The sequence below is a fragment of the Mesoplodon mirus genome, assembly GCF_964341445.2.
Source record: "Mesoplodon mirus genome assembly, chromosome: 3".
NCBI lineage: Eukaryota > Metazoa > Chordata > Mammalia > Artiodactyla > Ziphiidae > Mesoplodon > Mesoplodon mirus.
The window spans coordinates 156,172,235-156,195,933 of NC_138978.1; the positions used below are offsets into that span (position 1 = coordinate 156,172,235).

Consider the following 23,699-nt stretch of genomic DNA (forward strand, 5'->3'; position numbering starts at 1 on the left):
TTCTGGTGGAAGCATTCCTTCCTTCAGAACTAAGATCTCTAAGTCAGAAGACTATAAGGTCACACAGGCAGGAAACGAATATTTTGCTAGTGGGTCACTAGGGGTAATAGTGAGTGGTGTCACTCCCACTTCCACTCCTGGACCCATGAATCCTGGGGATAAACAGCACCAATATTGGATGCTGAGTCAGAGCATTTACAGCCTCCAGGAAAACCGTGTTCCAGCCCTCCAGGATATTGTCACAGAGCTCGCACTATAACTGAGTCTTCAAAAGGTATTCTACCATTCTATCAAGCTAGTTATTTCATGATGATGGAGAACATGGTAAGCCTGGTAAATTCCATGACATGGCCCGTTGTCATACTTCATTTGCTGTGAGGTGAGTTCCTTGATCAGAATGCTGTGTGGAATATTGTGACTAAGGCATTTTGTATATCCATAGGTGGTAGTTTTGGCAGAATCCTTGAGTGCAGGGAAGGCAAATCTGCATCCAGAATAAGTGTTTATTCAGGTAAAAACAAAGCATGCCCCTTCCAGGATGGCAGAAATCCAGTGTAATCAATCTGCCACTAGGTAGCTGACTGATGATCCATAGGAATGCTATTATATTGGGGACTCAGTGTTGTTGGGGACTCTGATGCTGGCCAATTGAGTACTCAGCAGCTGCTGTAGCCGGCTCAGCCTTGGTGAATGGAAGACCACGTTGCTGAGCCCTGCAGCTGTCCTCTTTCAAGTGGTGCCTAAATAGTGTGTACAGTCACCTCTAACAAGGCCCAAGTTTTCTCTCCTTTTGTCAACTGATCGTAGGGCTCTCCCCCATGAGGCTCTGGGTGGAGGGTGGAAAAGAGAAGGCAGTGTAACAGGAATGGGGAACATGGACATTTGGGCCACTTCTTCATGGAACTTATTTTTATCTTCAGGGCCTGTTCAGTCCAGTTTCATATACTCTACTTCCATCTGATGATGGAGTGCATCTGTGCACACCCAATTTTATGCCTTGGTGGGTCAGATAACATGATGGTCAGCTCAGGTCACATGATAACTTGGTCACCCTTGGTTAAGCATTCAGTCTCTACTATGGCCCAGTAAGCAGGCCAAAAGCTATTTTTCAAAGGACGGTAGTTATCCACAGAGGATGGCAAGGCCTAACACCAAAGGTGCCTATGCTGCAATTCACCTACCACAGCATCCCTATCTGCCACACACACTTCAAGCATCAATGGATCTGAATGGTCATATGGCCCAAGGGGCAGAGCAGCTTACGCAGTAACTGAGTCCTGTTGCAGAGCCTTCTCTTGCTCTGGGTCCCATTCAAAACTAGCTAAGGGGAGTTCAAACTGTTTGCCCCAAAATGTTTACAATCTAAAAGGAATAAGAATTGGCACAGCAAAGTGCTACTGTCATAATGAAGGTGGAAGCAAGAGGAAGAATATTGTAGATGAAGAAAACAGAATAAACAAAGGAATAAAAATTCTTATTGACAAATCAAGGTCAATTTCTATTACCTCCTGCAGAAACTATTTTGCTTTGCCTCCCCCTCTGTCACTAGACAGTCTCTTTTTTCTCTAGTTTTTCACTTAATTTATCTGACAAACTTAAATACAGAATAGCACTCTATATAATAGATTATATTACTTAAGGACGACTTTATACTTCTATTTTCATCCAAAGCTATCTAATTGTATATTCCTTATATTCGGCCTTGACAGGAAACATTTCCTCCTTTATTCTTTGATGAAGGTTGGAGTAAAATTTCCTTCTCTCATTTCCCTGCTATTCTAGTTCCAGATCTGAGTGTCCCAACCAGCTTTGCTCCCTTTATGGTTAGTTACATGGGGACATGAAAACTGTAAAGCAGCATTTCACTTCACAGAAGAGACTGTAATCTGGAAACTACATCTGACCAAAAGCTAATTTGGAACAAGAAAATTTAAAAGAACTGGCCTCTAAATAACCCTAATATGTCAAAAATTCCCATGCACATAGTGTTACAGATCTTACTCATAGAAACGATCTCAGTCCTTTATTTATGAAGAGATTATACTAATCAGAGACAGTGTTCTAACAACAAGCTTACTTATCAGATTTTAATTCCACAACAACAAAGTTGAAAGAGAAAGGGGTGATTTGAAGAAATTACTTCAAGGGAATATATAGAGCATGGAGAAATGGCAGTTGATTGCAAAGGCCACAGACATGAGAGCACTTAAATCAGTTCAGTCTGGGCAAAGAATTACGTTTTTTAGAATGACTTCCATCCATTTTATTAAGAGTAATTTTTTTAAAGTCTTAGTTCTTAAGAGAAGAAACTCTTGGATTACTAAAAACTTTAACTATTTAACTAATTCATTATCCAAATAGGAAAGCTAAGGTTTTACTGAATTTGACATTGCCCTGGGGTGTTACATAACAGCAACACCCATGTATTGGTTTAATAGCTACTATCGTATTGAGTAACGAAGATGTGCCTTACACATTGTTCGGGCTGCTTAGTACTCATTCTTTTAGCTGAATGAGACATTGTCTCCATTTTACAAGTGAAATAGAGGAAAGAAGCAAGGTGCCCAAATTCCTACTGCCTAAATTCATTCAACATTTTAATTTGACACTGATGTCCTAAACTGGATGCTGCAAACCATTTGTTGAAAACGGAATAAGACAGGCACTGTCTCTGCATCGAGAATTGAGTAGGGCTGTTCCATCTTAGACAGCAGCCCGCTCCTCCTTACCTTCAGGAGGCCAACCAGCCAGTAGTGAAAGTGAAAGTGATGAAAGTGAAGATCTTGGCAGGGAGCAAGGGAAATGGGAGTTTAAGAGGCCCTTGGCCAAGGAGAAACACAAAATAGGAAAACGATATTTGTGTTATGGGAATGGGTGGTGCTGAATATATCTAAACGGATGATTTCTGCCAAGAGAAAAAAATGGCTCGACCAAATCCAAAACAACAACATCAAAAGTTTTAATTTGAGGAATGACTTCCAAAAACATGAGTTTAATATTTTTGAAGACTAGCCCAGAGAAAAGCATAATTACCTCATTCTCCATCTGCTGCAGAAAAGCCAATCTGTATGAATATTAGGCCAAATTTCATTTTCCCAGAAAGATTCCTTTTCACAAAGGGAGGAGTGCCTGGGAGGTGAGGCAGAAACTTTCCTTTCGAAAAGGAAAACCTAAGACCAAAGGCTACTGCACTTCTGCGCCAATATGCCCCACAGACTTTCTAATGCAGCCATTCAAACTGGGATCTTTTCAACCAAGACTTCTCCTCAACCTGTCTCCTCCCTAACAACCTGATGCAAGTGTTCCTCAGTTGTGAGCCCCTGATGCCTCTCTAGCGAAGCCATCCCCTGGCTGAAATGCCAAGCCACTGCCTACACCTGTGCTCTGACCCTCACAACACAAGATTTCCCTAGGCTCTGCCACGAGTCAGGAGCTGAGCTGGTGCTGGGAATATAAAGGTGAAAAACACAGACACTGCCTTGGTCCTCATGAAAATTATATTCTAATGGAGAAAAAAAGACGTTAAATGAGTACCTATACAAATATTTTTAAGTATGATTGTGGGAAGTGCGGAGAAGATCATGTGCATATTTGTGCTATGAAGGAACATGACTGAGAGACCTAACTTGGACCTGGAGGGAGGGAGGAATGGATGAGGAAGACTGTCTGAATAAGTGACATGTGCACTGGTTCAAGAATGGAAGGCTGGCATAGAATAGGGAGATCAGCTGGGTGCCTTGTGTCCACCTAGAGGGGTGGGATAGGGAGGGTGGGAGGGAGACGCAAGAGGGAGGAGATATGGGGATATATGTATGCGTATAGCTGATTCACTTTGTTATACAGCAGAAACTAACACACCACTGTAAAGCAATTATACTCTAATAAAGATGTTAAAAAAAAAAAGCATGAGAGGCAGTTAGTTAACTGAAAAGGGGGTGGGGTGGAGGGAGGGAGGGGAGGGCGAGGCCTAGGCAGAGAGAAGCAACAATGCGTGCAAGAGCGCCACCTGGGAAGGGTTCTGCAGAGACCTGGCACGAAGAGGCACTTAGAGGAGGGGGCGTGGGGGAGTTCAGATGAACCAGCAACACATGAAGCTGGAGAGATGCTGTGAGGCCAGTCCTAAGAGCAGTGGTAGGATTTTAAGCTTGGCTTGGATAGAATCATATTTGTGTCTTGAAAAGATCACTCTGAATTCAGTGTGAACAGAAAGTGGAAAGAAAGAGGACAGGTGTTGGTAGAACTATAGAGACCAGAGGATTTTGTGTACAGATTCAGACATGCTTAGTGTGAGACGTTAAGAATACAAGTGAAGGAATCAGAAAGAAGAGGTATAGATATGCAGGTGTGAATCTCAGAAGAGAGATTCTAGATTGTTGATATATGTGTGAAAGTTCTTAGCCCAAATGTGCTGGGTGACACATGGAAGGGAGAGAAAATTCTTAAGAGGGGCTAGGGCTGAGTCTTGAAGAACTCACATTTAAATAATGCGCAGAGGAAGAAGATCTGGTAAAGGGAACCAGAGAGGCATGACGAAAATAAAGGGAAGACAGTAAGGGAAGGGTAGTGAATGATTAAAATAGGAGGAAAACATGAGTCATTTGCAGCTACAGAATAAGGGAACACAGGGCCAGAAGATCCTTTGCATTTGTTAGCTGGTACCTGTGACTAGTAAAGCAGCTGCTGTAGAGTCATGAGGGCAGAAGCCTGAGGAAAGCAAGGAAGTAGAATGAGGTTGTGTAGGAAACTTTGGAAAAGTTTGTGAAGATAAGGAGAGAAGCAGAGCGGAAAGGAGAAGGGAATGTACATTCCACAGGGATTTTTTTGGTTCCTTTTTTCTCTCTATATATCAGAGTTTAGAGCAGGAAAATTTCATACAAACATGGAGGCAGACAACAGAGGTGGGGAGCAGCCCTGGGAGGACTGGACAGTTGCTATGTTGGGGCTCCTAACGGTTTGCAATCCATATCTGAGATGATGTGACTCTGGAAAAAAAAGGTGCAGTTTCCTCCATTGAGCTCAGAGGGAAGTGGCAAAGGGTAAGCCCGGGTTATGAAACATGTCAATCCTATGGCAAGAAATGAAAGATTTGTCACCTGACGACTTTTAATTTCTCTAACTAGGAGGCAAGTCTATCAGCTGTGAGGGAGGCAGAGGGTGGATCAGCAGCTGGGAGTGAAACAAAAAGCATTTTAAATAAATGGAAAGCAACTAGGTTGTGAAACACTGAAACGGCCAGCATGGGTCTCCCAAATGAAGTTGATGACCATGAATTAACAGAGGTATCCATTTCCATCACTGTTTCATCTGCTGAAATGGCTTTCTCCCCAACTAGGCTTTAAACTCACCAAGGAAAGTGACTGTTTGGTATTAACCATTTCAGTTTTATTCACCTCAAGTTCCCAGCACAGTGTCTCAACAAATGAGAAATGGCAGAAATCAAAAAAACTTGAAATATCATTTCTCTGCTCCAAGGGCATAACAATGCCAAACAAGGATGGGGACAAAAAGATGGTGTAGAACTGCTGATGGAAGGTTTACTACAGAAAAACAAACAAAACACCCAAAAAGACTTCCCAGGAAGCTAGAAACTTCTGAGTAATACATACAGAAGGATGTGTCTTCAAGGACTCATTAGCCAGAGACAAGAAGCAACCACAAGATGCATGATTGAAGACCAGTCTCTTTTTTTTTAAACAGAAGCTTCAATGGAGGTTTTGCTTCTCCTCCAAGCTTCCTTTTAGCAAAAATCCCCATCAGTAATATTTTACCTTAGAGTTTGCTCCCATAGTACCAAAAGCCACTCCAGAAGCCCAGACTGGCTTTCGATCCCTGCTACACCCACCTAGAAACACATTTAGAAATGTGCCATCACATGTGGGACAGGGGTACCCATCTGGCCCCCTTACTCAGAATTTATTTCTCATTTCCAGTGGCATTTTGTCCTTAATCTACAGTAATCTTTAATCTCTGGTCTGTGTGTACATGTATGGGGGTAAATATATATGCTTACCAATAGATATAAAATATATATTGACTTAAACATTTAATGAAAATATCTTTATAAAAATAAATTATGTTCATCTAAAATATTCAATTAACAGAAAAGCTCAAAGAAATAAGTAAAAAAAAAAAATTACCTGATATGCCGCTAAGAAGAAATTTCATTATTATTATTTGATGAGCATCATTGCAGCAATTCATTTTTTAAATTTTGTTTTATTGAGGTATAATTGACATACATTATATTCGTTTCAGGTGTACAACATAATGATTTGATATTTGTATGTATTGTGAAATGATCACCACAATAAGTCTAGTTAATATCTATCCCCACATATGGTTACAAAATTTTTTTCTTGTGATGAGGACTTTTAATATGTACTCTCTTAGCAACTTTAAAATATATAATACAGTATTATTAACTATGGCAGCAATTTATTTTTGTAGATTTCAGAAAGAAGGATAGACCTATGGATGGATGGATGGGTGGATGAATGGACAGGTAGGTAGGTAGGTAGATAGGTAGACAGATAGGTAGATAGACAGATAGATACATGAGTGAAGGGATAAATGAATAGACAAATAGACAAAAACTGGATTGTATAATACAAGTTACTGAATAATAAATGCCATTTACTTTGCTGGAATTTAAGGGAAGAAAAAGAAATTAAAGTATAATTGAAGGATTGTACTTTCAATATTTGTTGATGAAAATATGGTAATTTTAACATCTCTCTATAATTAGGATTATGAAAATATTAAAATGTGGAGGTTATTGTTTTAACTAGTCGGTCAATTTTGGATGATATCTTTTCACTCCCTGCTATGAAATAGTAATAATTTGAAATATTTCCTTTTATCTCCCTATTCACATCTTTTAAGAACATTTTTTGTTAATTGTTGTCATTAAGATTTACAACATTTTGCTCTTGTTCAGTAATGATGTCCCACAATTGTTTAATCTTAGTCTGTATTAAAATGAATTCAATGATCATTTTATATCCTTTTATAGGTTAAACTTTTCTTACTAATGAAATGAACATCTTGTGCATCAGTCTGCCTATTCCTCCTTTAAAATCTATATCTGATAAATATTACCAAATATGGGCAGCATTTGTGATGATCTTCCTCAAAGAGTTTCTGTTTATGAAACACTTACCTTATCTTAAAAAGTCAGAGAAATAATGCTTAATCTCAATATTGTCACATTTGGGTGGAATTTGGGAGAAAGTACAAACAAAATTATTATTAAGTTGCAATAACATTTGAAAAATTTCCAACTCACATCACGTGTAGAATACAAGCCTTCACTATTCTTTGGACCCAGGAGCTTCTTCATGTTTTCCTTTATGTTTTCTTTTCTCTGTTGTCGGAAAGCTTTCTCCTGGTCACACAGAGCCATACTAAATCGGAGGTCTGGGGATGAACTGTATATAAAATAGAGATCATGAACCAATGTCTCCAGTAGCCTTGTATTTTACATTATACATTTAGGTCTAAATAATATATAGAGTCACTTTACAGGTTTCTAATTTTTGTATAAATGCTATCAACTGTATGTATTCTGCAAATCATTTTTTTCCATTGAACATTTTGTTTTTGAGATTCATCTGTGTTTATGAGTAGAACTAATTCAAATATATTTACTATTATGGAGTATTTTCATTATATAATTAGAGCACAATTTATGTACCCATAAATATTGACATTATGTCCAATTTTTTTAACTACTGCAAACAGTACCACCACAAACATGTATATACATGTGGAAAAGTTTCCTATAGTACATGCTCTTTAGGAAGAACACCTCATTAAATCATCACAATAGAAATAAAGTACTTTTCTTATTTTACAAATGAGTAAAAAAGTAATTAGAAATCTTTCAACTGTTAACAAAATTAGCAAGTAGATATTTAAATCCAGGGCTTCTCATTCTGGAACTCATGTTCCTTGTAATGTACTAGGTTGATCATTATCTTACATTAAGCACGAGAAGCATGATTTTTAAAAGATCTACAAATAAAGCAATGAACATAGATGCTTAGAAGATATCAGTACAAAAATATCTAAAAGAAAATTCAAAATATGTTGAGCAATTTTATAAATATAGTAACAGACATATGGCTTGTGTGTGTCTTCTTTTATGTAATATCTTTAACTCTCTAATTAATTTCTTTCCTGATTTTATTTTATATTTAATGGAAGACATTCCGTGAAAAATTGAGTTTTTCTTTAATGAAGATTTCATTTTATTTTACTTTATTTTATTTATTTATTTAGGCTGTGTTGGGGTCTTCGTTGCTGTGTGCAGGCTTTCTCTAGTTGTAGTGAGCGGGGGCTATTTTCATCACAGTGTACAGGTTTTTCATTGCAGCGGCTTCTTTTGTTGCGGAGCACGGGTTCTCGACACTCGGGCTTCAGTAGCTGTGGCACGTGGGGTCAGTAGTTGTGGTGTACGGGCTTAGTTGCTCCATGGCATGTGGGAATCTTCCTGGACCAGGGATTGAACCCATGCCCCCTGCATTGGCAGGCGGATTCTTTTTTTTTTTTAATAGATCTCTATTGGAGTATAATTGCTTCACAATACTGTGTTAGTTTCTGTTGTACAACAACGTGAATCAGCCCTATGTATACATATATCCCCATATCCCCTCTCTCTTGAGCCTCCCTCCCACCCTCCTATCCCACCTCTCTAGGTCATCGCAAAGCACCCAGCTGATCTCCCTGTGCTATGCTGCTGCTTCCCACCAGCTAACTATTGTACATTCGGTAGTGTATATATGTTGATGCTACTCTCACTTCGCCCCAGCTTCCCCCTCCCCTCCCCCGCCATGTCCTCAAGTCCATTCTCTACGTCTATGTCTTTATTCCTGCACTGCCACTAGGTTCATCAGTACTTTTTTTTTTTTAGATTCCATATTTATGTGTTAGCATACAGTATTTGTTTTTCTCTTTCTGAATTACTTCACTCTGGCAGGCGGATTCTTAATCTCCACAAGGGAAGTCCAACATTTCATTTTAGAGTCAAGACAAATTAGTATATAAAAACAGAGTTTGATTAAAGTTCCCTGTAAATATATAGTAAATTGCTTCTGGACCTCTGTATACATTTAGCTGAGGTTTTTTTCCCTACATTTTTTTGATAACTCTGTTTTATTAAAGCATAATATTGTCCTAATTACACCAGTGGAGATAATTTCCCATTAAATTTAATTTCCCATTAAATTTCCCATTAGCATTACTTTCATAGTCAAGTAACAAAAATATTTCTAATCTCATGCCAAAATATACCACTTGTAAGCAAGAATCGATGTAATTGAAAATATCACAACTAAAAAAGTTGGACTGTCCTTTGATACATGCTGACATATATTGAATGACAGTAGTAATTTATGTAATAATTTTTTAAGTTGAACCAACATTTTCTGGGGATCAAAATAAGAGAAATACTTAAACCCAATGTCAATGTATCCATCATCATTCATTTAGCAAATCATAAGAAATGAGAATGCTACACTAATTTTGTGATGTTCGTGTAAATAAAATGTGTACTAGTAACTCTGGTAAAACCCACTTCAACAGGGAAGTTCAAAGAGATGCAGAGAGGTTGAGGAAAGTGGGATCTATCAACCTTAGCATGAGGTCAGAGTTGAGCTAATTCTCAAGGCAGGCCTGAGACTCCCCTAAGACTCACCACATGAAAATAAATAAATGAATTTCCAACATTCATTTTTGGAGACCACTTTGAAAGAGCAACACACATCATGGGACTTAACCATTTGTTTTCCTGATGATCATTATGAACAAAGACAGTCTCAATTTTCAGTTTTTCCTCTTACAGTTTCCTGTGTATGTTCACTGTCATAGTTTTTAATACATATCTGAATCAGCAATGAAAATAGGCTTCAATAGCTGTATTTATTTCTATGGGAATATATATTTAACTTGAGGAACAGCCCCTTCTGAAGGCTCTTCTGATATTTATGATTTAACTACCAAACTACTGGAAAACTAAGCAAAGAATATTAGTTTTAGGTTTTTTTTTTTTTAATGCTGTAGTTATTAGGAGAGAGCTAAAGAAAACCAAAGTACATTTAATGCATTTTTGATACTCAAAGGTGTCAGAGTTATTTCATATATTAAAAGTATACTCTTTAACAATTAAAATCAGTCAGTGGATGACTCATAATATCTTCCATCCAACAAAATAAATGGACTTACCAAACTTCAAGAGACATTTCCAGAATCATTTCAGTGACCTAGGATAGATATATTAGTCAGATTAGGGTTATAAAATGGAAGCGTATTATATATAATGCAAACAAAGTCAAAATAATTTTTGAGTGACAGATTATTTTTAACCTAAAAATTTACTAAAAATAAAAGTAACATAGCTCCATGAAGACCCTAAATTACAGGTGTATCTCAATAAATAATTTTTTTGCTATTTTTCATGAGGTAAACCTACTTTATACATCATTTGCGCCACACGGCATGTGAGATCTTAATTTCCCAACCAGGGATTGAACCTGTTCCCCCTGCAGTGGAAACACAGAGTCTTAACCACTGGACTGCCAGGGAAATCCTATACATCAGCGGTCCCCAACGTTTTTGGCACCAGGGACCGGTTTTGTGGAAGACAATTTTTCCACAGATTGGCAGGGGGGATAGTTTTGGGTTGATTCAATCACCTTACGTTTACTGTGCATTTTATTTCCATTATTATTACATTGTAATATATAATGAAATAATTACACAACTCACCATAATGCTGACAGGAGACAGAGCTCAGGCAGTAATGCAAGCGATGGGGAGCAGCTGTAAATACAGATGAAGCTTTGCTCACTTGCCTGCAGCTCACCTCCTGCTGTGCAGCCTGGTTCCTAACAGGCCACAGACTGGTACTGGTCCATGGCCCAGGGATTGGGGACCCTGCTATACATCATTTTAACAAGCATAAGAATTGTCTTGGCATGGTTGTTTTCCTTCTTCATTAAAAAGAAGCAGTGTATACCAAAATCATTACTCAAAAATCGTAAAAACTTCCTGAGATCTAAAAATATGAAGATGTGTATCATCATTCTGGGGCTGTCCAGGCCTCAGAATCAGAGGCCAAAGTTAAAGAAAACATGGGTGAAAATTAACACTTGTGCATTTGTGACAAGTGCAGGCTATAGTAAACTAAAGACAGAACGCCTATCCAAGGTGGACAGCAGGACCCAGGGGCCAACCAACTGTGGTTAGCTTAAGAAACATCTACAAATGGGATGTGGGGCTCAGGTTTTTATTTTTTCAACACTATATGAACCAACCAAACTTATGGGAGGAATCCATCCTGTCAGTGAGCCAATTTGGGTTTAATAAAAAAAAGAATTACTAATATCCACAGAGAAAAGGGGTATTAAAAGATGTCTTTCCAGAGGCTATAAATCTATTGTATAGAAAGGCCTTCTCAATACAATCCCTGCCATTAGTTATGAATAATGTAACTTTAGATTGTTGAGAGAACCAAATGAGAAAATAAAGTTTCCTGCACAAGTGTAAGACGGTGCTATTATTTTTATTACATCAGTTACCATAAGAATATAGCTAGAATGAAGCTGTTGAATACCTTCAAATAGAAAAGAACTAGGATATGCCTCTTAAAATGGGAAGAGGATATTTTTTGAGCCAACATAAAATGCTATTGATTATTGGCTTTTTCTTTTTTGATTTCAGGGGATGGAAAGAAATAAACTAGAAGGAGCTTTCCAAAATGTTAAAATAAGTTCATGGATAATTCTCAGTACTGAATTTTATTAGTAAGAAAACGGTATGGAAATCTGTCCCAAAATTTGCCTTTCCCACTAAATCGTAAGCTCTGTCTTAAATAGGTCTCTATTACATGTTCATTGCACAGTATTTGGCATACAACATACAATCAATAAGTATCCACTGAATTATTGTGCATGTGTGTGTGGAGTGGGAGCACATCAGGCATCTTTTCCTATCAAGAAATATCACATTGGGAGATTGGTTCAAGATGGCTGAGTAGAAGGACGTGTGCTCACTCCCTCTTGCAAGAGCACCAGAATCCCAACTAACTGCTGAACAATCATTGACAGGAAGACACTGGAACTCAACAAAACAGATACCCCACATCCAAAGACAATGGAGAAGCCACAATGAGACAGTAAGAAGGGTGCAATCACAATAAAGTCAAATCCCATAACCACCGGGTGGGTGACTCACAAACCGGAGAACAATTATACCACAGAAGTCCACCCAGTGGAGTAAAGGGTCTGAGCCCCACATCAGGCTTCCCAACCTGGGGGTCTGGCAACAGGAGGAGGAATTCCTAGATGAATCAGACTTTGAAGGCTCATGGGATTTGATTGCAGGACGTCTACAGGACTGGGGGAAACAAAGACTCCATTCTTGGAGGGCAAACACAAAGTACTATGCGCATCAGGACCCAGGGGGAAGGAGCAGTAACTCCATAGGAGACTGAACCAGAGCTACCTACTAGTGTTGGAGGGTCTCCGGCAGAGGTGGGGGGTGTTTCTGGCTCACCGTGGAGACAAGGACACTGGCAGCAGAAGTTCTGGGAAGTATTCCTTGGCAAGAGCCCTCCTGGAGTCCCACATTAGCCCCACCAAAGAGCTTATAGCCTCCAGAACTGAATCGCCTCAGGCCAAACAACCAACAGAGAGGGAACTCACTCCATGCATCAGCAGAAAAGCAGATTAAAGTTTTACTGAGCTCTGCCCACCAGAGCAACACCCAGCTCTACCCACCACCAGTCCCTCCCATCAGGAAGTTTGCACAAGCCTCTTAGATAGTCTCATCCTCCAGAGAGAAGACAGCAGACAGAAGAACTACATTACTACAGCCTGTGTAACAAAAACCACATTCACAGAAAGATAGACAAAATGAAAAGGTAGGGGACTATGTACCAGATGAAAGAACAAGATACAACACCAGAAAAACAACTAAATGAAGTGGAGCTAGGCAACCTTCCAGAAAAAGAATTCAGAATAATGATAGTGAAGATGATCCAGGACCTCAGAAAAAGAATGGAGGCAAAGACTGAGAAGATACAAGAAACGTTTAACAAAGACCTAGAAGGATGAAAGAAAACACACTTAGAATAATTAAAGAAGAAACAAACAGAGATGAAAAATACAATAACTAAAATGAAAAATATACTAGATGGAATCAATAGTAGAATAACTGAGGCAGAAGAATGGATAGCTGACCAGGAAGACAGAATGGTGGAAATCACTGCCATGGAACAGAATAAAGAAAAAAGAATGAAAAGAAATGAAGACAGACTAAGAGACATCTGGGACAACATTAAACGCACCAACATTCACATTATAGGGGTCCCAGAGAAGAAGAGAGAGAGAAAGGGCCTGGGAAAATATTTGAAGAGATTATAGTCGAAAAATTCCCTAACATGGGAAAGGAAATAGCCACCCAAGTCCAGGAAGCGCAGAGAGTCCCAGGCAGGATAAACCCAAGAAGAAACAGGCCGAGACACATAGTAATCACATTGTCAAGAATTAAAAACAAAGAAAAATTATTAAAAGCAACAAGGGGAAAATGACAAATAACATACAAGGGAACTCCCATAAGGTTAACAGCTGATTTCTCAGCAGAAACTCTACAAGACAGGAGGGAGTGGCATGATATATTTAAAGTGATGAAAGAGAAGAACCTACAACCAAGATTACTCTACCCAGCAAGGATCTCATTCAGATTTGACGGAGAAATCAAAAGCTTTACAGACAAGTAAAAGCTAAGAGAATTCAGCACCACCAAACCAGCTCTAGAACAAATGCTAAAGAAACTTCTCTAAGTGGGAAACACAAGAGAAGAAGAGGACCTACAAAAACAAACACAAAACAATTAAGAAAATGGTAATAGGACCATACATATCAATAATCACCTTAAATATGAGTGGATTAAATGCTCCAACCAAAAGACACAGGCTTGGTGAATGGATACAAAAACAAGACCCATATATATGCTGTCTGCAAGAGACCCACTTCAGACCTAGGGACACATACAGACTGAAAGTGAAGGGATGGAAAAAGATATTCCATGCAATTGGAAATCAAAAGAAAGCTCTAGTAGCAATACTCATATCAGATAAAATAGACATTAAAATAAAGAATGTTACAAGAGACAAGGAAGGACACTACATAATGACCAAGGGACCAATCCAAGAAGAAGATATAACAATTATAAATATATATGCACCCAACATAGGAGTGCCTCAATACATAAGGCAAATGCTAACAGCTCTAAAAGAGGAAATCGACAGTAACATAATAATAGTGGGGGACTTTAACATCTCACTTACACCAAAGCACAGATCACCAGACAGAAAATTAATAAGGAAACACAAGCTTTAAATGACACAATAGACCAGATACATTTAACTGATATTTTATAGGACATTCCATCCAAAAACTGCAGATTACAGTTTTGTCTCAAGTGAACACGGAACATTCTCCAGGATAGATCACATCTTGGGTCACAAATCAACCCGTGGTAAATTTGAGAAAACTGAAATCAAATCAAGCATCTCCTCTGACCACAACACTATGAAATTAGAAATCAATTACAGGGAAAAAAACGTAAAAAGCACAAACACATGGAGGCTAAACAGTACATTACTAAACAACCAATAGATCACTGAAGAAATCAAAGAGGAAGTCAAAACATACCTAGAGACAAATGACAAAGAAAACATGACAATCCAAAACCTATGGGATGCAGCAAAAGCAGTTCGAAGAGGGAAGTTTATAGCAACACAATCTTACCTCAAGAAACAAGAAAAATCACAAATAAACAATCTAACCTTACACCTTAAGGAACTAGACAAGGAAGAACAAACAAAACCCAAAGTTAGTAGAAGGAAAGAAATCATAAAGATCAGAGCAGAAATAAATGAAATAGAAGCAAAGAATACAATAGCAAAGATCAATAAAACTAAAAGCTGGTTCTTTGAGAAGACAAACAAAATTGATATACCTTTAGCCAGACTCATCAAGAAAAAGAGGGAGAGGACTCAAATCAATAAAATTAGAAAGGAAAAAGTAGAAGTTACAATGGACACCACAGAAATACAAAGCATCCTAGGAGACTAATACAAGTCACTCTATGCCAAAAAATGGACAACCTAGAAGAAATGGACAAATTCTTCGAAAGGTATAACCTTCTAAGACTGAACCAGGAGAAATAGAAAATATGAACAGACCAATCAAAAGTAATGAAATTGAAACTGGGATTAAAAATCTTCCAACAAACAAAAGTCCAGGACCAGATGGCTTCACAGGGGAATTCTATCAAACATTTAGAGAATAGCTAACACCCATCCTTCTCAAGCTCTTCCAAAAAATTGCAGAGGAAAGAACACTCCTAAACTCATTCTACAAGGTCACCATCACCCTGATATCAAAGCCAGACAAAGATACTACATAGAAAGAAAATTACAGACCAATATCACTGATGAATATAGACGCAAAACTCCTCAACAAAATACTAGCAAACAGAATCCAACAACACATTTAAAAGATCATACACCATGATCAAGTGGGATTTACCCCAGGGGTGCAAGGATTCTTCAATATATACAAATTAATCAATGTGATACACCATATTAATATATTGAAGAATAAAAACCATATGATCATCTCAATAGATGCAGAAAAGACTTTTGACAAAATTCAACATCCATTTAGATAAGAATTCTCCTGAAAGTGGGCACAGAGGGAACCTACCTCAACATAATAAAGCCATATATGACAAACCCACAGCAAACATCCTTTTCAATGGTGAAAAACAGAATGCATTTCCTATAAGATCAGGAATGAGACAAGGATGTTGACACTCGTCACCATTATTCAACATAGTTTTGGAAGTCCTAGCTACAGTAATTAGAGAAGAAAAAGTAATAAAAGGAATACAAATTGGAAAAGTAGAAGTAAAACTGTCACTGTTTGCAGATGACATGATACTATACATAGAGAATCCTAAAGATGCCACCAGAAAACTACTAGAGCTAATCAATGGATTTGGTAAAGTTGCAGGATACAAAATTAATGCACAGAAATCTCTTGCATTCCTATACACTAACAATGAAAGATCAGAAAGAGAAATTAAGGAAATACTCCCATTTACTACTGCAACAAAATGAATAAAATATCTAGAAATAAACCTACTTAAGGAGGTAAAAGTTCTGTACTCAGAAAACTAACACACTGATGAAAGAAGTCATAGATGACACAAACAGATGGAGAGCTATACCATGTTCTTGGATTGGAAAAATCAATATTGTGAAAAGGACTATACTACCCAAAGCAATCAACCGATTCAATGCAATCCCTATCAAATTACCAATGGCAGTTTTTACAGATGTAGAACAAAAAATTTTTAAATTTGTGTGGAGACACAAAAGACCCCGAATAGCCAAAGCAATCTTGAGGGGAAAAAAATGGAGCTGGAGGAATCAGGCTCCCTGACTTCAGACTATACTACAAAGCTACAGTAATCAAGACAATACTGTACTGGCACAATAACAGAAATATAGATGAATGGAACAGGATAGAAAACCCAAAGATAAACCCACACACCTATGGTCAACTAATATATGACAAAGGAGGCAAGGATATACAATGGAGAAAAGACAGTCTCTTCAATAAGTGGTGCTGGGAAAACTGGGCAGCTACACGTAAAAGAATGAAATTAGAACACTCTGTAACACCTTACACAAAAATAAACTCAAAATGGATTGAAGACCTAAATGTAAGACCAGACACTGTAAAACTCTTAGATGAAAACATAGGAAGAACACTCTGACATAAATCACAGCAAGATCTTTTGTGACCCACCTCCTAGAGTAATGGAAATAAAAACAAAAATAAGCAAACGGGACCTAATGAAAATTGAAAGCTTTTGCACAGCAAAGGAAGCCAAAAACAAGATGAAAAGACAGCCTTCAGAATGGGAGAAAGTATTTGCAAATGAATCAATGGATGAAGGATTAATCTCCAAAATATATAAACAGCTCATGCAGCTCAATATTAAAAAAAACAAACAACCCAATCAAAAAATGGGCAGAAGACCTAAATGGACACTTCTACAAATAAGACATACAGATGTCCAAGAGGCACATGAAAAGCTGCTCAACATCACTAACTATTAGAGAAATGCAAATCAAAACTACAATGAGGTATCACCTCACACTGATTAGAATGGGCATCATCAAAAAATCTACAAACAGCAATGCTGGAGAGGGTGTGGAAAAAGGGAACCCTCTTGCACTGTTTGGTGGGAATGTAAGTTGATACAGCCACTATGGAGGACAGTATGGAGGTTCCTTAAAAAATTAAAAATATAATTATCATATGACACAACAATCCCACTACTGGGCATATACCCAGAGAAAACCATAATTCAAAAAGAAACATGCAACCCAATGTTCATTGCAGCACTATTTACAATAACCAGGTCATGGAAGCAACCTGAATGCCCATTGACAGACAAATGGATAAAGAAGATGTGGTACATATATACAATGGAATATTACTCAGCCATAAAAAGGAACGAAATTGGGTCATTTGTAGAGATGTGGTTGGACTTGTCATACAGAGTGAAGTAAGTCAGAAAAAGAAAAACAAATATCATATATTAACACATATATGTGGAATCCAGAAAAATGGTGAAGATGAACTTGTTTGCAAGGCAGAAATAGAGACACAGATGTAGAGGAGAAACGTATGGACACCAAGGGGGGAAGGCAGGTGTGGGGGTTCGTGATGGGATGAATTGGGAGGTTGGCATTGACACGTATACGCTGATGTGTATAAAATAGATAACAAATAAGAACCTTCTGTATAAAAAATTAAATTAAATTTAAAAAAATTTTCATTGCTACTAGCGATAAAATCATGGGCTGGTCCCACCCAGACAGCAGTTCTTATGTATGGAATTCTATGAATAGAAATATTGCTTTGAAGTTAATAAAATAACCAAGAATCCTAGTACAAATGGAATTATACGTGCCCAGATGAACTGTAGTTCAGTTTTAAGTCAAAAAGACAATTGGCTTCTAAACAATTAATGTAATTGCTGTGCATTCTATCAATGAAAGCACTGCTCAGACCACATCCCAGCACATCCCCATTTCCACTTTCAAATGGAGTCTTTCCCAAAGAGGGCTTGGAAAACATTTTATATTGAATGAGGTCACTTCTTCAGACATTGTTAGAAAAATGAGACATGGGTAAAACACAGTCTGCTTGTTTTAAAGAAATACATGAAAGCTGCTATTAAAATGAGACTAGATTTACGGTTTTTATCTCCACAGGGCAAAAGCACCAAGGAAGAATGGAAATTAAAAGAACAAGAATACAGCTCAATATGAAGTTTGAGCTGAGTTTGAGCTCAATATGTAGTTTCCAGTCTAACAAATGGAAAGATTCAAAGCTGGAATGGGCTTCCTATTCCCATGTGCCATCTCATGACAGAAAATGTTTGGGAAAAAGCTGGCTTCTCAACTGGCAGATCCCTAAACATTTTACATTTTAAAATATCTGATGCCTCGGAATTCCCTGGCAGTCCAGTGGTTAGGACTCTGTGCTTTCCCTTCTGAGGGTATGGGTTCAATCCCTGGTCGGGGAACTAAGATCCCACAAGTTGTGCAGCACAGCCAAAAAAAAAAAAAAAAAAGAAAAGAAAAAAATCTGATGCCTGAATATATCTAATGACTACTTGTCCCAACAATTTAACAAAAGGAAAATTAGCTGTGCTATGTTTATGGTCATATTTGTCTTCTCCATAAGAATATCCCTTCTACGTCCATCTGCAACATTTCTTGGCTGAGACATCCATGATCCTAGACAGACTGCTAAGACTCTTTAAATGAAAGCAGGATGAGAGAAGAGAAAACACAGGATATTTCCACCATTCAGAGTGTTATAGAAGGTGCTGCCATGTTTCTTGTCACATGGATTCTGATCCTTACTTCCATGTGTTGCCCAAGTGGACCACTCACAACCTGGAGGAAATTTAAAATTTTCCCTCTTGATGCACTATGTTCAGACATGCTATGAAGATGGACATTCACAATCTCTCTGCATCTTGCACCTGGAACATGTCATTCAGATAAAAGTGCCACAAAAATATGTGCTTCCTGTGAGGCATTAAATAATTATTGTAAACTCCTTCCCACACACTCCATGAAGCATCTCTGCATCACACTCTTTCAGGTAGCTTGCATTATCAAGGCAATTAGAAGGAAAGGTGATCAAATTTCCCTGGGTCTCCCCCACCCCATAATACTTAGCCAGGAACAAGGACAATGAAGAGAGCTCCACCTCTTCTAGGAATTATTAATGTGAGAAACAGGCTGTACTCATTGTATGTTCTTGGGGGAAAACAACAATCTCTTTTTTGAATTCCACAGTGGAAAGCAATTTTAGATGCTTACAATGGGAGATGTTCAGTTGGGGCAGGGGAGGGGAACTATAGGAGAGAAACTATTTTAAAAAAAAGCCATTTCAGACTTAAAAATAATTTTAAAAGTATCTAACCCACGAATTCTCTTGCAAACTTCCCCGGGTCATTTTGAAATAATAAAGCTAATGCAACAAGCATAGTGCCTGGCATTAAGGAAGTCATTTAAAATTATTATTTCCAAAAGATGCACACAGTCAAATAATTTTTAATTTGAAAATCTATCCTATTAGTAAAGAGCTCATCAAATATGCCATGCCTTCTCTTATTAAAATACTCCAGTATTTACAAACTTCACTTTCAATAAAACTTTATTTTGAATTCTGATCCCTCCTGAGTCAATTTACTCTTTTTTTCCCCCTTGGTAGAAACAAAGAGTAACTTATTACCATGTTGATTCGATAATCATTTATATCTTTCAAGAGAATTACATAATATTTTTTGCTTTGCCTGTATTTACCTGACCTATGCAAGATAGCAAATAAAATTATATCCAAAAAAAGGGCAACTTTTGCAAAAAATCATGTTTCCATAAACTGTAACTTAATCCTATGAAGAAGTAATCATATGTGGATCTAACAAATAGGCAATTCAAGTGCAGAGTAGAAGTTACAATCCCACCAATTCAAACAAGGTCACATGTAAATAAATTTTGCATGTTTAAAATTGAATGATACACTGCTAAAATCATCTTTTTAAACACATGTGACTTTTTGATAACACTAAAAACTAACATTTTTTGACTGAGATATAATTGCCATATAACATATTAGTTTCAGGTATGTAACATAATGATTCAATATTTGTATATAATGCAAAATGATCACCACCATAAATCTAGTTAATATATCTAATTTCTTAATTAATTTAGCATTTATTACCAGGAATCATATAATCCATCACCCAAGAATTCAGGATAATTGTGTCTCCCCAGATAACCCAGACAGTCTTAAAAGATTTGAAAGATTAAAAATTAAACTATTTTCCCTGTAGCCACGTTTCACTCTATCACACAGAGTTTTCTTCCTTTTATTTGACAACAATCTCTTTGTTCTTAATTTAAGGTTCCTTTTCTTTATGTGGACACTGGAAATTCAGAAAGAGCTGTGTAATCATCAGCTATCATACAATAAACCAGATTTCCTAGAGCACTAGTACCAAGCCAAAACACTATCTTTTTTTCTCCAAATGGAAATCTCTCACAATCTTAAGTTTTTCTCTTTTTTAAACTTCATCTACTTTCATTATGCCCGTCTGAGCACTTCCCAGATTTTCTATATTTCCTATAAGTGCATTCAGAAATGAAAGTGTCTGATGTGTGTCAGGCTGGGTAACAACAGTAAATAGGCTGAAAGTGTTCTAGTCCCTGATGGAGCTTAGGTCCAGAAGAGGACCCCAAGGATACAAGAGCACTCTAAAATGCCCTGTAATTTAAAAGTTATAAACTGTAGAAGTATGAAAAGAGACTCACTTAAGTTTCCATTGCTAGTGTTCCAAAATAAAGATGCATTCTCTCATAAAGCCTGGAATTGTTTAACCTACTTCTGAACTCTGCCCTGCATCAATGTAATGGCATTCACATCTTAGCCAAAGATCTCCCAAATTTCTCACAAAATTATATATTTCTCTTGTTTTCCCTCCAAAGTCTGCTTGGTCTCATTCACTTTGCTAAATTGTAGTCTTTGTCTTCACACATCAATACATGGTTTTCCAATGAAATCATCCTGATAGTGACTCACCATCAAAACTCCCATTTTTTAAAAGTTTTGTCACTATCTCTTCTACAGAACTCTCTCATTTATTTTCAAGTTGCAATCAGGAATGAGCAAAAATCAAAGAAAGCATTCAGCCAAAATTAGATACCACAGAAACCGTGAGACATGGCTATTTTTAAACAATAACACTAACTTCTAAATAAATATGTCAAATTAAAACACTACACAGTGGAAAATCAGAGGCTACCTTCCTCAGAATATTGGCCAAGATAAAGATTCATCTAGAGAATAAAGAAATGTAATTTTTCCCTGTCTTACTTCCAAATCTTAGCATGTTCATGATTTTCTTGAAGTGGGCTACTTTGTTTACACAAAACACACTAAATTTGGAAGGAATTCTTTCTGCTTTAAAATGGGATATTGCAACCCAAAGCCACACTTAATATATTCAGTAATGGGTGACTAGAGCATTCTTGATTTTGAACTGTGTTGAAACAAATTATTACTAAATTTATAGACTCTACCCGTATATAAATAAGTTCATTTCAATCAGTAAGTTCAAACAAATAAGTAAGTATAATAGTCAGTTAAGTCAGTTTCATGAAGCACTTGACAAATAGTTCAATCTGGCCAGTATAATTAAATGAGAATATCTAATATTTATTTACTGTTTACTGGGCCAGGCACTGTTCTAAAACTCTCCATGTATTAACGCATTTAACCATAACCACAACCTTTAGAGGTAGGTATGATATATATACAGCTCTGTTTCACAAAGGGGCATGCAAGGTGAAGAGAAAAAAAATAACTCATCTGACATCACTCAGTGAATAAGTAGCCGAATCATGATTCCATCCCAGACAGTGTCTGTCTGACTTGGAGCCTGGGGTCAAAAGCTGCACGTCCCACCAGTTTCTCTCAAATGACAACTCTGACACTCTCTAAACTTAGGATTCCAACAAGCACAGCCTAACCCGGATTTTATAAATGTTAGCTGGGAAACAAAACCGTGGACCCAAATTGGCTTTCTCCTTTAAAAAAATAAAAATTTAAAAGAGAGAGAGGGAGCATTCTGAAATTGAGTTGAATGATAAATCATAGTCTCAGGAAAAGCTGAAAAAATTCCTGCTTTCCAACTTTAGCCGATCCTCACCGCCACTAAGCAATCATTCCATTCCACTTTTACTGACACACTAAAGCTAATGCTACACTTTGTTCAAGTCACCCCATATTCCTCATACCTGCCACTTTCGACAGAGGTCATCTGCTAAAGCTTCATCAGCCTTCTTATTTTCAATATCAAACATTCTTTATCTTTACCTACCAACTTTTGGTTTAGTAATACTTCTGAGGAAAAAGCCAAATCCTGTTTGCTCTAAATTCCCCATGACCTGGTCAGAAACCTTCCATGAGTCACTGCTGTCAATAAGATAATATCTAAACCCAGCTACCTGAATTTGGGCTCTGCTAAAGTTTGATCCCCATGTACCTGTTCTTCCTTCACGTACAAATGCTCTGGTCCCCTGGCACTTGTCTAGACACCATTTCCTGAACGTGCTTGTCTTTCCTAGTCCTGGAACTGTGAGCAAAGGCTCAGGCTGTTCTCTCCACCAGAATGGCCTTCCACCCCTTCAGTGAGCCAACCACATCCTTCCTTTAGGAACAAGCCCATACCATTGGTATCCACTGTAACCCACAATGGTCCACTGTAACCCCATGCCCCGTCCTCATCTCCTACTACTCTCCCTACTACTATCTGCGTTCCAGCCGTGCTCTCCTCCTTGCTGTTACTCAACAAGCCAGGCAAACTTCTGCTTCAGGACCTCCCTACTCAGAGTGGCTTCTCCCCTCAGGTATCATCAGAGATGCTTTTCTCAGCCACAGCTTTGGAACTGCATTTGCAACCCTCTTCACACACATATGCATACTCTCCTCTCCTCCATCCTTGGTTTATTTAGCACTTATCTCTATCACTATCCAACACAGGCATCCTTTACTTATTTATCTTACTAAGTAGAATATAAGTTCCATTAGGGTAGGGATTCCTGTTTGTTTTATTTATTTCTGAATAGGTAGTGCCTAAAGACTGTCTGACGCACAATAAGTGCTCAATAGTTATTTGTGAAATGAATGAATGGATGAATAATTCCTTCTTATAACTCTCATTGTATACATTGTCTACACGATTTATTTAGCACTTACAATTATAAATTTGTAAATAATGAACTCTAGTTGATGATACGCTGAAGTCTTTAGGGATGAAGCATACTATTGTCTGCAGTTTGTGTTTCAATGTATCAAGATGGGGAATTCCCTGGCGGTCCAGTGGTTAGGACTCCACAGTTTCACTGCGGAGGGCCCGGGTTCCATCCCTGGTAGGGGCACTAAGATCCCACAAACCACATGGCATGGCCATAAAAACAAACAAACAAACAAATAAATAAATAATGTAGCAAAATGGTTTGATGGATGGACAGA

At 37.7% G+C, this 23,699-nt stretch overlaps 1 protein-coding gene across 2 annotated transcripts in view; it reads right to left on the reverse strand.

Annotated features, from left to right (window-relative positions):
• The window catches only part of PLA2G4A (phospholipase A2 group IVA), a 160,069-nt gene that overhangs the window by 60,481 nt on the left and 75,889 nt on the right, over window positions 1–23,699 (reverse strand). For both annotated transcript variants that reach the window (XM_082613763.1, XM_082613762.1), the window contains exons 6-7: window positions 10,222–10,259; window positions 7,286–7,427 (exon numbers count right to left, since the gene is read on the reverse strand). In XM_082613763.1, the coding sequence (XP_082469889.1) occupies window positions 7,286–7,427; window positions 10,222–10,259 (180 nt within the window). The remainder of the gene's footprint in view (window positions 1–7,285; window positions 7,428–10,221; window positions 10,260–23,699) is intronic.